Genomic DNA, 11,497 nt, shown 5'->3' on the forward strand with positions numbered 1-11,497 from the left:
AGCTGCATTTAAACCTAATTTAATATTACTCGCGGTTGAATCTTAAAATAAAAATAAACAGGATGCAATGCAAATATTATCATCATGCGCCAGGAAGAATTACACAAAGAGGAAAATCTCTTGTATGCGTCACGTATCGTAATCAATGGTACAATACATTATGGCACATGGTACGAAATCCAGCACAACTTTCTACACAAAGGTCTTATTGAGATTATTTAACAGGAAGAATGATAATTATTTGCTCAAAAAACGAAAGAAAAAATGATAATTAGATCACAAAAGAATAAATTAATGACACTTAGGTTTTCAATAAATTTTTTAAAAAATAATTTATAAATATTAATTCAAACAGTTATAAGTAAAAAAATTTATTAAAATTTAAAAATTATATTTAATATTTAAATACTTATTTAAAATTAAAAATTTTAATTTTGTAATAATTTGAATCGATATTTTTAACTTATTTTTTAAAAAAATTTGTCAAAAATTTAACTTACCATATAGCACTAAAAAGGAAAAGGAGATAATAGGAATGTAAATAAGAAGAACCAACTACTAGGAATTCAGTGGCAGCATACCATATAACACTAAAAATATAACCTCCATTATTTTATGTATATTGGTATTCTTAAATTATTTAACTTACCATTTTATGTTTTGAATAATAAATTTTGTATTGTTAAGTGTCTCTATATTTTCAAATTAAAATATATATATATATATATATAGTGGTTGCAAATTTATAAGGCTAGCCCTTCAAACTTGAGAACTAAGACAGAACCTACAATTTCATGGCCCTAATTTAATATCAAGCTTTTGTAGCCTAGCTATATGAGTCAAAGTGGCCTTATTTCTTATCCCTACTCACACCCCCTTCCAACAATGTCCACCTCAATCACAAAATTTAGAAAATATTTATTATTTATGCTATAATATTTATTCTACTTAAATTATATGTGATAATAAATACTCCCTTAAATCCTAAATATGATTTAGTTAAATAATTCACAGATATTTAAAAACTTTTTTAAATTGGTTATTTGTTATTATTATATAAAAATTGTGTATCACTTTCCCTAAAATACCCAAAGAGAGATATCATTAAATGTGGGACATAAAAAGTGAGAAAATTTGTGAAATCAATGAGTAATTTGTTATGAAATATTAAATAAGGAAAATAATTAAAGAAGATAGAAAGCCTATTACTTAGGACTAAATCAAATACTTCATCAAACTAATCTTGGTGTTTGTTTTGGTCCAAAAAAGAGTGAGAAGTGAATATTTGTTTTGATCATAAATATAAGATCACGATATGATCTTTTTCTCCCTCATTTAATATCTTTTCAGACCCTTATTAATTTTTCAATTCCTTTACTCTTTATTTTCTGCCATATTTAATAGTATTTTTCTGGTTGGAGGGATATTTTCAACAAAGTCGTACACATTTTTTACACAATAGTGACAAATAAGTAAAATAATTACTTTGTTTGATATCTATGAATTATTAGTTAAACAAATCGCATATTTAGGATCAAGAGGGTATTTATCATTACATAAAATTTACTCCCTTCACCAAAATGTAATCACTTTGAACTATGATCTAAGTACCAATAGAGTTTATGTTGTTGGTACTGGCAAGATAGACGTGAACCACAAGCTGCTTGAGTTGTACTTGAAAAGATATTATTTTTAAGAACTATTCCGGCATACTGGGATGGTGAATCGACAGTTTCTCAAGATTAAACAAGCACTTCCTATAAGAGCAAGGAACCAGAACAGCAAAACTAAAATGAACAACACAATAGAAGGTGGAGGGAGGAGAGAATTGCCCCAAAAGCTTAAGAGACTAGCAAGCTTTTAGTCCGAATGCATGCCTATATATAGGCCAAATCTTGGACTCGAACGTTGGGCATTCAACCACCAGAGTAAAGGCTCGGTTTCACTCTCATAAAGCACGTTTAAGCATCTATTTGGAAACATTAAGGGGTTACACAAATGTAAAACATATTTAAGCTCCTGTCTGGAAATGTTAGGGAGACAAATACATTTAGAAAATTAATCTAGTTAATGGCCAAAAAATATTCATAGTTTGATTTCAAACTCTAGACAGCTAAATACTAAAATTTCCTGGTAAGCTAAAAATAATTAATTATTTATTTATTTTGTAAAAATAATCTAGTAAAAGGAACCCAGTGCCTCTTGAACTCGCGCGCAAGGGGCAAATGGGCTGATTTCAACTGCGATTGCTCTGAGTTGGCTGTTTCATGTGCGCGAACCCACTTCTCCTCCAAGTCCATTTTACTAGCCCACTTCATTTCTTAGTATTTATACACTAGGAGAGTTCTTCATTTAGGTAATATGGGACTTTTAACATACACACACTTTTAACAAACACACAACAATCCTCCATATGTGTCAAAAGGATCTATGTTCATTTGAGTTATTTACATGAAGGATAATCACTTCAAATTTAGTGTCTGTCGACTTGAACCAAACCTAGATTAATAAAACTTAGCACACAGAAAAATCAGTGTAACTTTATCATTGAACCAACAAATCTTAAGCGTGAACTAGAGGTCTTATTAATTGAATTATACCCCCACAGTCTCCACTGTTAACGATAGTTTTGCACGTTATCGGCCATACGCACGCTTGGTTTTAACAAATGCTCTAGAGATTTCGCCACGATTTCATAGGAGCGGCCCCACTTCATATTTGTATAGGTATCTTCATCAAGTGCATCTGCAATGAATACACCATCCATAAGGACTATGAAAACATTAAGAGCTTTCGCGCAACCTTCATTCAATATATTCTAGCACTTTTTCAAGCCATAGAAAGGGATAAAAATTCAATACTAGCAGAATTAATAAGTGACTTGTTCTTACCTATTAAACCTTCTTCATGGGATCTCCAATCACAAAGGTTGGGTTACCATCACTGTTAATTTTAAATAGGCTTAAGTCCCATTCCCCTCGATATCTCAGTAAAAAATTTCTTTTCTAGGAGCTTAGTTAACGGATTCGCTAGATTTAACTTTGATCTTACATAATCGATTGAGATAATCCATCTTTGAGCAGCAGCCTTATAATATTATGTCTCAATCGAATATGTCTACTTTTCCTATTAAAGGTCTTATTTTTAGCTATTGCTATAGCAAACTGGCTATCACAATATAAATACACTAATGGTATGAGCTTTTCACCTATTGCAATACTCGCTAAGAAGTTTTTCAACTACTCAGCCTCAGTTCCAGCTAGCTTCATGGCAATAAACTCAAAATTCTTTGAGGATTTTGTATTGATTATTTGTTTTGCAAACTTTCAAGTTATTGCACCACCACCAAGAGTAAATATATAACTATTAGTGAATTTTGTCTCTTCTGAATCTGAGATTCAGTTAGCATCATTGTATCCTTCCAATATAGTGAGAAATCCACTATATAATATATCATAATTCATGGTACCTCTCAAATATCTCAAAACTCTCATCAGAACCTCTTAGTGTTTACTACCTAGACAGTAGGTATATCTACTCATTCTGCCTACAGCATAAGCTACATTAGACCTAGTAAAATTCATCAAATGCAACTGATTTTCAATGATCTGTGCATACTCAAATTGAACAACTAGGTCACCTTTCTGCTTTTTTAATTGCACACTCAAATCATAAAAAGTACTTAGAGGAGCATTTTCAAGATGTCCAAACTTTTTGAGTATTTTCTCAACATAATGTTCTTAGAAAAGCAAAATTCCATTTTCATTCCTTATGATTTTTACACCCAAGATTACCCTAACTTCGCCTATATCTTTCATTAGCACTGGGCAAACAGGTTACGAGCCAACCCGCAAGCTAGCCCGTACAAGCTAGCATTTTTACGGGTTGGGTTAGGCCAACCCGCCAAATAAAATAGGCTGAAAAATCTAACCCAACCCATTTTCTCGTGGGCTAGCTAACCCATGGGCTAGCCCCTAAAAAATTATCAAAATTTTTTAATAATTTAAAATTTATATAATATAAATATATATATATATATTTCATATTTTAAAGTAAATTAGCAATTAGAAAACTTATATATAAATAAAATAAACATAGAATTTAACTAAAAAAATTTATTTTATTAGATTTTTACTATCAATCATCTTCTCGCCTAAGTGTGCTATCTTTGTCACTGAGAAAGAAAATTTAAATATAAACCCATATTATTTTTCTCAATAAATTTATATGTATAATTTCAATCAATAGATCTTATGAGATTAATAAATAATATATATTTAAAATATTTCTATAAAAACTAATAAATCATCTTCACAAACTATAACAGAAATTTTATTTACAAATTGTAAAATAGATTTACATTATATTTCAAATGTAAAGAACATATTTGAGAGTCATAAATTATATATTTAAGAAAATTATTATTATTGTAGATTTATAAAAAGATATAATGTAATTAAAATAAAAAATTATTTTTTTAAAATATGCTAGCCTACAGGCCAGCCTGTTTAGCTCGCGGGATAGCTCGTTTTAGCCTACTAATTTTGTAGGTTAGGCTAATCTAGCCCATTTTAAAAAATGAGCTAATTTTTTTAACCCAACTTGTTAAATTGTGTGGGTTAAACGGGCTAGCGTGCGAGCTTAACCCATTTTTTTGGCTCTATCTTTCATATCAAAATTTTAAAAAAAATTGTTTCATTAACACATACTAGAGCCAAAAATAGCATGTCACCCACATACAATCATATAATCACACAATCATTATTCACAAATTTTGTATAAATTCATCTTTCTACTTCAACAGTAGAAAATTCATCAGTTATCAAAACTTGATCAAGTTTCTCATGCCATTGTTTAGATGCTTATTTTAAGCCATACAAAGACTTGACAAGTTTACAAACTTTATTTTCTTGTCCAGGAATCACACATCCCTCAGGCTATACCATGTAAACTTCTGCTTCCAAATTACCATTTAAAAATGTAGTTTTAACATTCATTTGGTGAATAAAAAGCTTGTAAATTGAAGCCAAAGCAATAAGAACTCTTATAAAAGAAATTCTAGTCACAGGAGAAAATGTATCAAAATAATCTATATTTTTCTTTTGAGTAAAACCCTTAACCACAAGCCTTACTTTATATTCATCAATTGAACCATCTGAAAAATATTTTTTTAACAAAATTCATTTATACCCAGTAGCCTTAGCTCATTAGAAAAAATCTGCTAAAACCCAAGTTTTATTTTTTCTTAAAGAATCAATTTCAATTTCAATTGCTTCTTTCCAAAATTTGGCATCAGAAGAAAAAATAGCTTCATAAAAATTTAATGGTTCATCTTATACTAAAATAAGTGTAAAAATCATCTCCAAAACTTGTTTCTTTTCTTTGCCTTTTACTTCTCTTTAAAACCAAATCCTCATTTGAATTTTGTTCAGATTCTAAATTCTCTATAGGTTTAGAAACATGCTCAATTTTCAAAGGAAAAATATGTTCAAAAAATTCAACATCCTTAGTCTCTACAATTGTGTTTTGGTCTAAAATATCACTTTTTAAAACTAAAAAGTGATAAGCTATACTTTGTTCAGCATACCTAATAAACATACAATCAGAAGTTTTAGAATCAATTTTTCTCTTTTTAGGATCAGGCAATAAAACTTTTACAAGGCACCCCCACACTTTCAAATATTTTAAATTTTGGATAAATCCTCTCCATAACTCAGAAAGTGTTTTCTTTATTTTCTTATGAAGGATCCTATTTTGTAAAAAACATGCAAACAAAATAGCTTCACCCCACAAGTTATCAGGCGCAAAAGAACTCACAAGCAAAGCATTCATCATTTCTTTTAATATTTTATTTTTTCTTTCTGCAACACCATTAGACTCGGGAGAATAAGGAGATATTTTTTCATGTATAATACCTTCTTTTTAACAAAAATTATTTAACAAAACACATTCTCCACCTCTATTAGATCTAACCCTTTTAATCGTTTTATTTAACTGATTCTCAACCTTTGCTTTATATAAAAAAAAATTTTAAAAGCCTCATCTTTGTTTCTTAACAAGCATACCTTAGTATATCTTGAAAAATCATTAATAAAAGTGATATAATATTTTTTACCACCTCTAATCATGGTTTGTTTTAAATTACCTAAATCAGTGTGAATTAAAGTCAGCAATTCAGATTCTCTTCAACTAGAAAAATGAAGTTTTTTTCTTTGTTTAGTTTCTGCACATACTTCACATTTTTTAAAATCATTGTTTTTAATTTCAAAAAGTAGTTCAAGTTGTCACATCCTATTTATATAACTTTTACTAGCATGACCTAGTTTAATATGCCTCAAATCAAAGGAACAATCATATAAACAAGTATATGCTGAGAAGATTCAGTCATATTCATTTCATCAACATTCAAGACAAACAGTCCCTGATTACAATACCCTTTGCCCATAAATACATTATTTTTTGTCATTATAATCTTGTCAGATTCAAATGACACTTTAACTTTAGCTTTCCCTGATAGAGCAACTGAAACTAAGTTTGTTCTAACTTCATGCACATGCAGAACATCGTTCAGAGCCAGAGTCTTTCCTGATGTAAGTTTTAAGACCATTTTCTCTTTTCCTTGAACTTTGGCAGTTTGGGAATCAACAACATAAACACAGTCTTCCCCTTCCTTTACAGGATCATAAGAGGTAAACATCTCTTGGCTAGCACATATGTGCCTGGTAGCCCTAGAGTCTGCCACTCATTTCTTCACATCAGAAATCAAGAGAGCTTGTGACACTACTACAGCAATGATGTCATTATCACTGTCACCATCTCTTTGTACCAAATTTACATTTGGCTTCCGAGGCTTATCACAGTTCACTCTCTTCTTACACTATGCTGCATAATATCCTGATTTATCACAGACAAAACAGTCTCCTTTTTTCTTAAAAGAGAGGTTAGAAACATTGGGTTTGTAATCAGATTTCCTATTCTTTTTGTCTTTTAGGGTCATACCTCTTGTTGTGAGGCTTTATCTCCACTAGATTGTCTTTAGATGTCATCTCTCTGGCTCGAGCTGCACGTACTACCTTCCAGTTGGTGTCTTCAATGATGATGTGAGTGATCAGGCCAGTCAAGGATAGCTGCTTTTGTTTGTGTTTTAGCTACTGTTTGTAATCATTCTTTGACTCTGGCAGCTTCTCAATCATGATTCTAGTAATGAACTCATCTGGAAGGTTGATGTTTTCAACACGAAGCTCCTCCAACAGCTTATGATATTCATTGATTTGCTCCTTCACATCCTTGTTCTTGATCATCTCCCATTTGTAGTAGTTTTTCACAACAAACTTTTATTTGCCAGTATTCTCAGCGGTGTACTTTGTCACCAAAGATTCCTATATCTTACAAGCTTCCTTGTAGACATATTAGACATCAAACAAATCATTAGATAAGGTGCTAATTAGTGTGTCAGCATACCTTGTTTACATGAGTCTATGCAACTCCCTGGGTTTGGTCAGCATCAGTAAGAGGCTCGAATTGAGCAAGAGTTACAGCCATACCATGCATGTCAAGAATGGTAAAGATTCATTCCTGCCAGCGTTTGAAGTTCCTGTTATCAAAGACCTTTATCTTTGATATGTCCAGGAATGGCCTCAGCAGAGGGACGACAACAGCAGTGATCTTTAGTCGAACCACCATGTACATCTTCAGGGATGACATTCTCAGCACTATTGAATGCAATTTGGTTTGAATAGTTCTTAAAATTGTTGTCGGTACGGGCAGTATAGACGTGAACCACGAGCTTCTTGAGTCATGCCCGAAAGGACACTGTCTTTAAGGACTGTTTTGGCACACCGGGATGATGACCTGATAGTTTTCTAGGATTAAACAAGCACTTCCTATAAGAGTAAGGAACCAGAACAACAGAACTAAAATGAACTCAGATGAACGACACAACAGAAGGTGGAAGGAGGAGAGAATTGCCCTGAAAGCTTAAGAGGCTGGCAAGCTGTTCAATCCGAATGCATGCTTATTATAGGCCAGATCTTGGACTCGAATGTTGGGCATTCAACCACCGGAGTAAAGGCTCGATTAATCTTTCATAAAGCATGTTTAAGCATCTGTCTGGAAACATTAGGGAGTTACACAGACATAAAACACATTTAAACTCTTGTATGGAAACGTAGGGGAGACAAATACATTTAGGAAATTAATCTAGTTAATGGCCAAAAAAGGTTTATGGTTTGATTTCAAACTTCAGACAGCCAAAAAAAGTTCATGGTTTGATTTCAAACTTCAAATAGTCAAAAATTGAGATTTTCTAGTAAGCTAAAAATAATTATTTATTTATTTATTTTGTAAAAGTAATTCAGTAAAAGGAACCCAGTGCCTCTTGAACTCGCGTGCAGGGAGGTGAATCGACTAATTTCAACTGCGATTGCCCTAAGTTGGCTTATTTCATGCACGCAAGCCCGCTTCTCCTCTTAGCTCATTTTATTAGCCCACTTCATTCCTTAGTATTTATACACTAGGATAATTCTTTATTTAGGTAATGTGGGACTTTTGATACACACACACACCCATTTAATCATATAATTATTCTAATGAAATTATATAATACTTTTTTTCTTTTTTATCCTCAACCCCAATTATCGATAATAAATTATATTAAAAAGAGATTAAGAACGATGATGGGAACATATGAAACAACCAGGTTAAAATAAAAAAATAATTCCTACAAATATTAAGTTCTTAAAATTTGGGAAGATAAGAGAAAAATTTTCTTGGAATATGCAAATAACAGTGAGGTCCAATCAAATAACTAAAATGCCCCAATTTAAAATATAAAAAAAGTTAAAACTTTAACCCAAAAAAAGTAAATATCATTAACTATTTTAGTTTAATTAATGACCAATTTTTTTATAATGACTAGAATGGAATAAACAATTACAAGTTTACAACTGTCTCTATAAAATTTTTTTATTTATTGAAATTAAAATATTATAAATATTCATAACTACTTCATATTCATCATATTCATTATTACTACTTTCAGGTTTATCTTCTAAATTATTCATCATATACATACAGCTCATTTCTTTTTCAGATTCACTATATTTAGTTTTTGTTTCACTAATTGTCTTTAATTTATATATTTCTATATCAAAATTATTTAATTCATTTTCTATTTCAAATAATTCTTCATCATATCCTATAAGTTTTAAATTTTCTTTATAAGCTTCTTTCATTATTTTTATTATTTTCTTATCTTTTTTATTTGGACAGTTAGGTGATATATGTCTTAATTCTCTACAATTATAATATTTACATTTTTAGGTTTTTTATTATAATTTATTTTTCTTTTTCCTTTCCTTTTAAAGAATTTTCTTGGTTTTTATTTTTTATATTTTCTATAATATTTTTCTTTTAGATATTTCTTAAATTTTATTTTCAATTTGCTTTTCTTTTTCTTTCATTCATATTTTTCTGGTTTACATCCTCATTTATATCCTTTCATTATTTCTCCACATCTTAAAATTGTTTTATTAGTCTTATAATATTTCATATTTCTCCATGCATTCCTACATTTATCAGCTATATATTTTCTTAAAAATAATTCTCTTCTTTCCATAGTATCTACTTTATTTAATACATTTATTGGTCCCCTTTCAATATTGTGTCTGATCATAATTTCAGTAATTATCTATAAAATAAATCTAAATAGAATCTTTCTTCTTTTAAGTTTTCTAATCTTGCTTTATAATAATATTTTTTATATTCACATATAAAAGCATTCAAATATTCTAGTTCTAAACAGCATAATTCAATTTCATGTAATATTTTTATAGCATCTTTTTCTTTACTTATTTCATTTATATCTATTGTAATTCCTAAAAATTCATTTAGTAATATTTTTTGATATTTCTCTATTATCATAACATAATATTCTTTTCTATTTTCATAACTTTTATCTAGTTTTCTAAACTTTTTTTAAATTCATGGGATTTACTTTTCTAACAATTTTGTACATTTCCTAAGAATGTTGCTTTTATTAACATATTTGCAATTTGTGTATCTATATTTTTTCCTATTAATGCAACTAATGTTGTTTTACCCCATTCTTCTATAATTTTACTATTGTCCAAATTACAATCTAAATCTAACCATATTTTTGAATTTGATATTTGTTTATTTTCATATTGTGCTAATGGTGTTAGTGTAAATTCATTATTTTTTGATACACTAAAATTTGCTGAAAAAGGTATATTATTACAATATGTTTTATTTGGCTTTATAAAATTAGTTTCATAATATTCTATTATTTCATATGGTTCCAACATTCTTTCATCTCTTTATTCTTCTGATATTCTACTTAATTCTACATTTCTATTATTATAAGATGGATCTACCTTAGAGCTTCCTTGAGCACTTAAGTTCTCTTCCTGCCTCTCTCTCTTGTAATCCTGTTATCTTATGATCAATAAAAGTATTTATTTCAATTATTTCAACTTTTGCAAGTATTGAAGATTAACAGGTATGGCTGAGTAATTTCTTTTTTAGGGATTAAGGGGAAATTATTATCTTATCCTTAACAATGTTTTGAATTTCTGCAATGATCCTGTAAAGGGAATTATTAGTTATGTATTGCTATGACTACGCTTCCAATCGAAAATGAAGGAAGGCTGTGCTGTGCTGGTCTGAAGGAAGTGGTTTTATGAAAGGTCTATAGCCAGGCTTGAGAGACTACTGGCTTGTTAATCTCAATATGAAAGAGGACTAAGAACTTTTCATGTTCTGCTATGACCCAAATCAATATCGATCAAACCTTGTAGTAGCACATAGCCAACTGTTTCAATTATGGTGTATATATATATATATATATAATTCATTCACCCTATATTACATTCATTGAATCTAGACATAATTTAAATTCAACAAACTTGAACATTATAGCTCGAGTTAGGCTATTCTTGTGTGCAACCTTGTAGGCCCATATGAAATTGGCAGTAGGCTAATTATATTATTAACACACAAGTCACAAGTGGCCTCTAGCAAGACATTGCAACTACCTAATTCACATGGGAAATTGATGATCCAATATAACCTATCATGCAACTATATCACATCCCTTTTATCACGCGATATTTTTGCCAAGTATGAGACATGATATTGTCATTCTCCTTTACCTGACCGTTACTTTCTTAATCTCTAAGTAGACTGATAGTAGCAATGAAAAAACCCTTTTCATTGTAGTATAGCTATATATTTTCTCAATCTTACTCATCGAAGGGCCTAGTAATATCTCTCACTTAATGTGAGGGACAAATTTCATCTTGACCACTTATATTCCTCTGTATTTGACCCAATAAGGCAGATACTTCATATGCATGAATATCACTAAACCCAATCATAATCTTTATGCTCACCCGATCAAAGGTGACTTTTGACTAGGTCAAAATTCAATGGTCATCATGTAGGAATCCATGATGATCTCAAGTCAAAGGGCTTAGTG

The 11,497-nt window shown here is 30.2% G+C and overlaps 1 protein-coding gene across 1 annotated transcript in view; it reads left to right on the forward strand.

Moving 5' to 3' along the window:
* LOC129308942 (zinc finger BED domain-containing protein RICESLEEPER 2-like) overlaps positions 1 to 7,671 on the forward strand; it is an 83,573-nt gene extending 75,902 nt beyond the window's left edge. The window contains exons 7-10 of the mRNA XM_054950301.1: positions 6,634 to 6,689; positions 7,040 to 7,100; positions 7,182 to 7,310; positions 7,630 to 7,671. Of these exons, the coding sequence (XP_054806276.1) occupies positions 6,634 to 6,689; positions 7,040 to 7,100; positions 7,182 to 7,310; positions 7,630 to 7,671 (288 nt within the window). The remainder of the gene's footprint in view (positions 1 to 6,633; positions 6,690 to 7,039; positions 7,101 to 7,181; positions 7,311 to 7,629) is intronic.
* The last annotated feature ends 3,826 nt before the right edge of the window (positions 7,672 to 11,497 follow it).

This window comes from Prosopis cineraria, unplaced genomic scaffold (assembly GCF_029017545.1).
Source record: "Prosopis cineraria cultivar Desert tree isolate PC_DT_omini unplaced genomic scaffold, ASM2901754v1 PC4, whole genome shotgun sequence".
NCBI classification, from domain to species: domain Eukaryota; kingdom Viridiplantae; phylum Streptophyta; class Magnoliopsida; order Fabales; family Fabaceae; genus Prosopis; species Prosopis cineraria.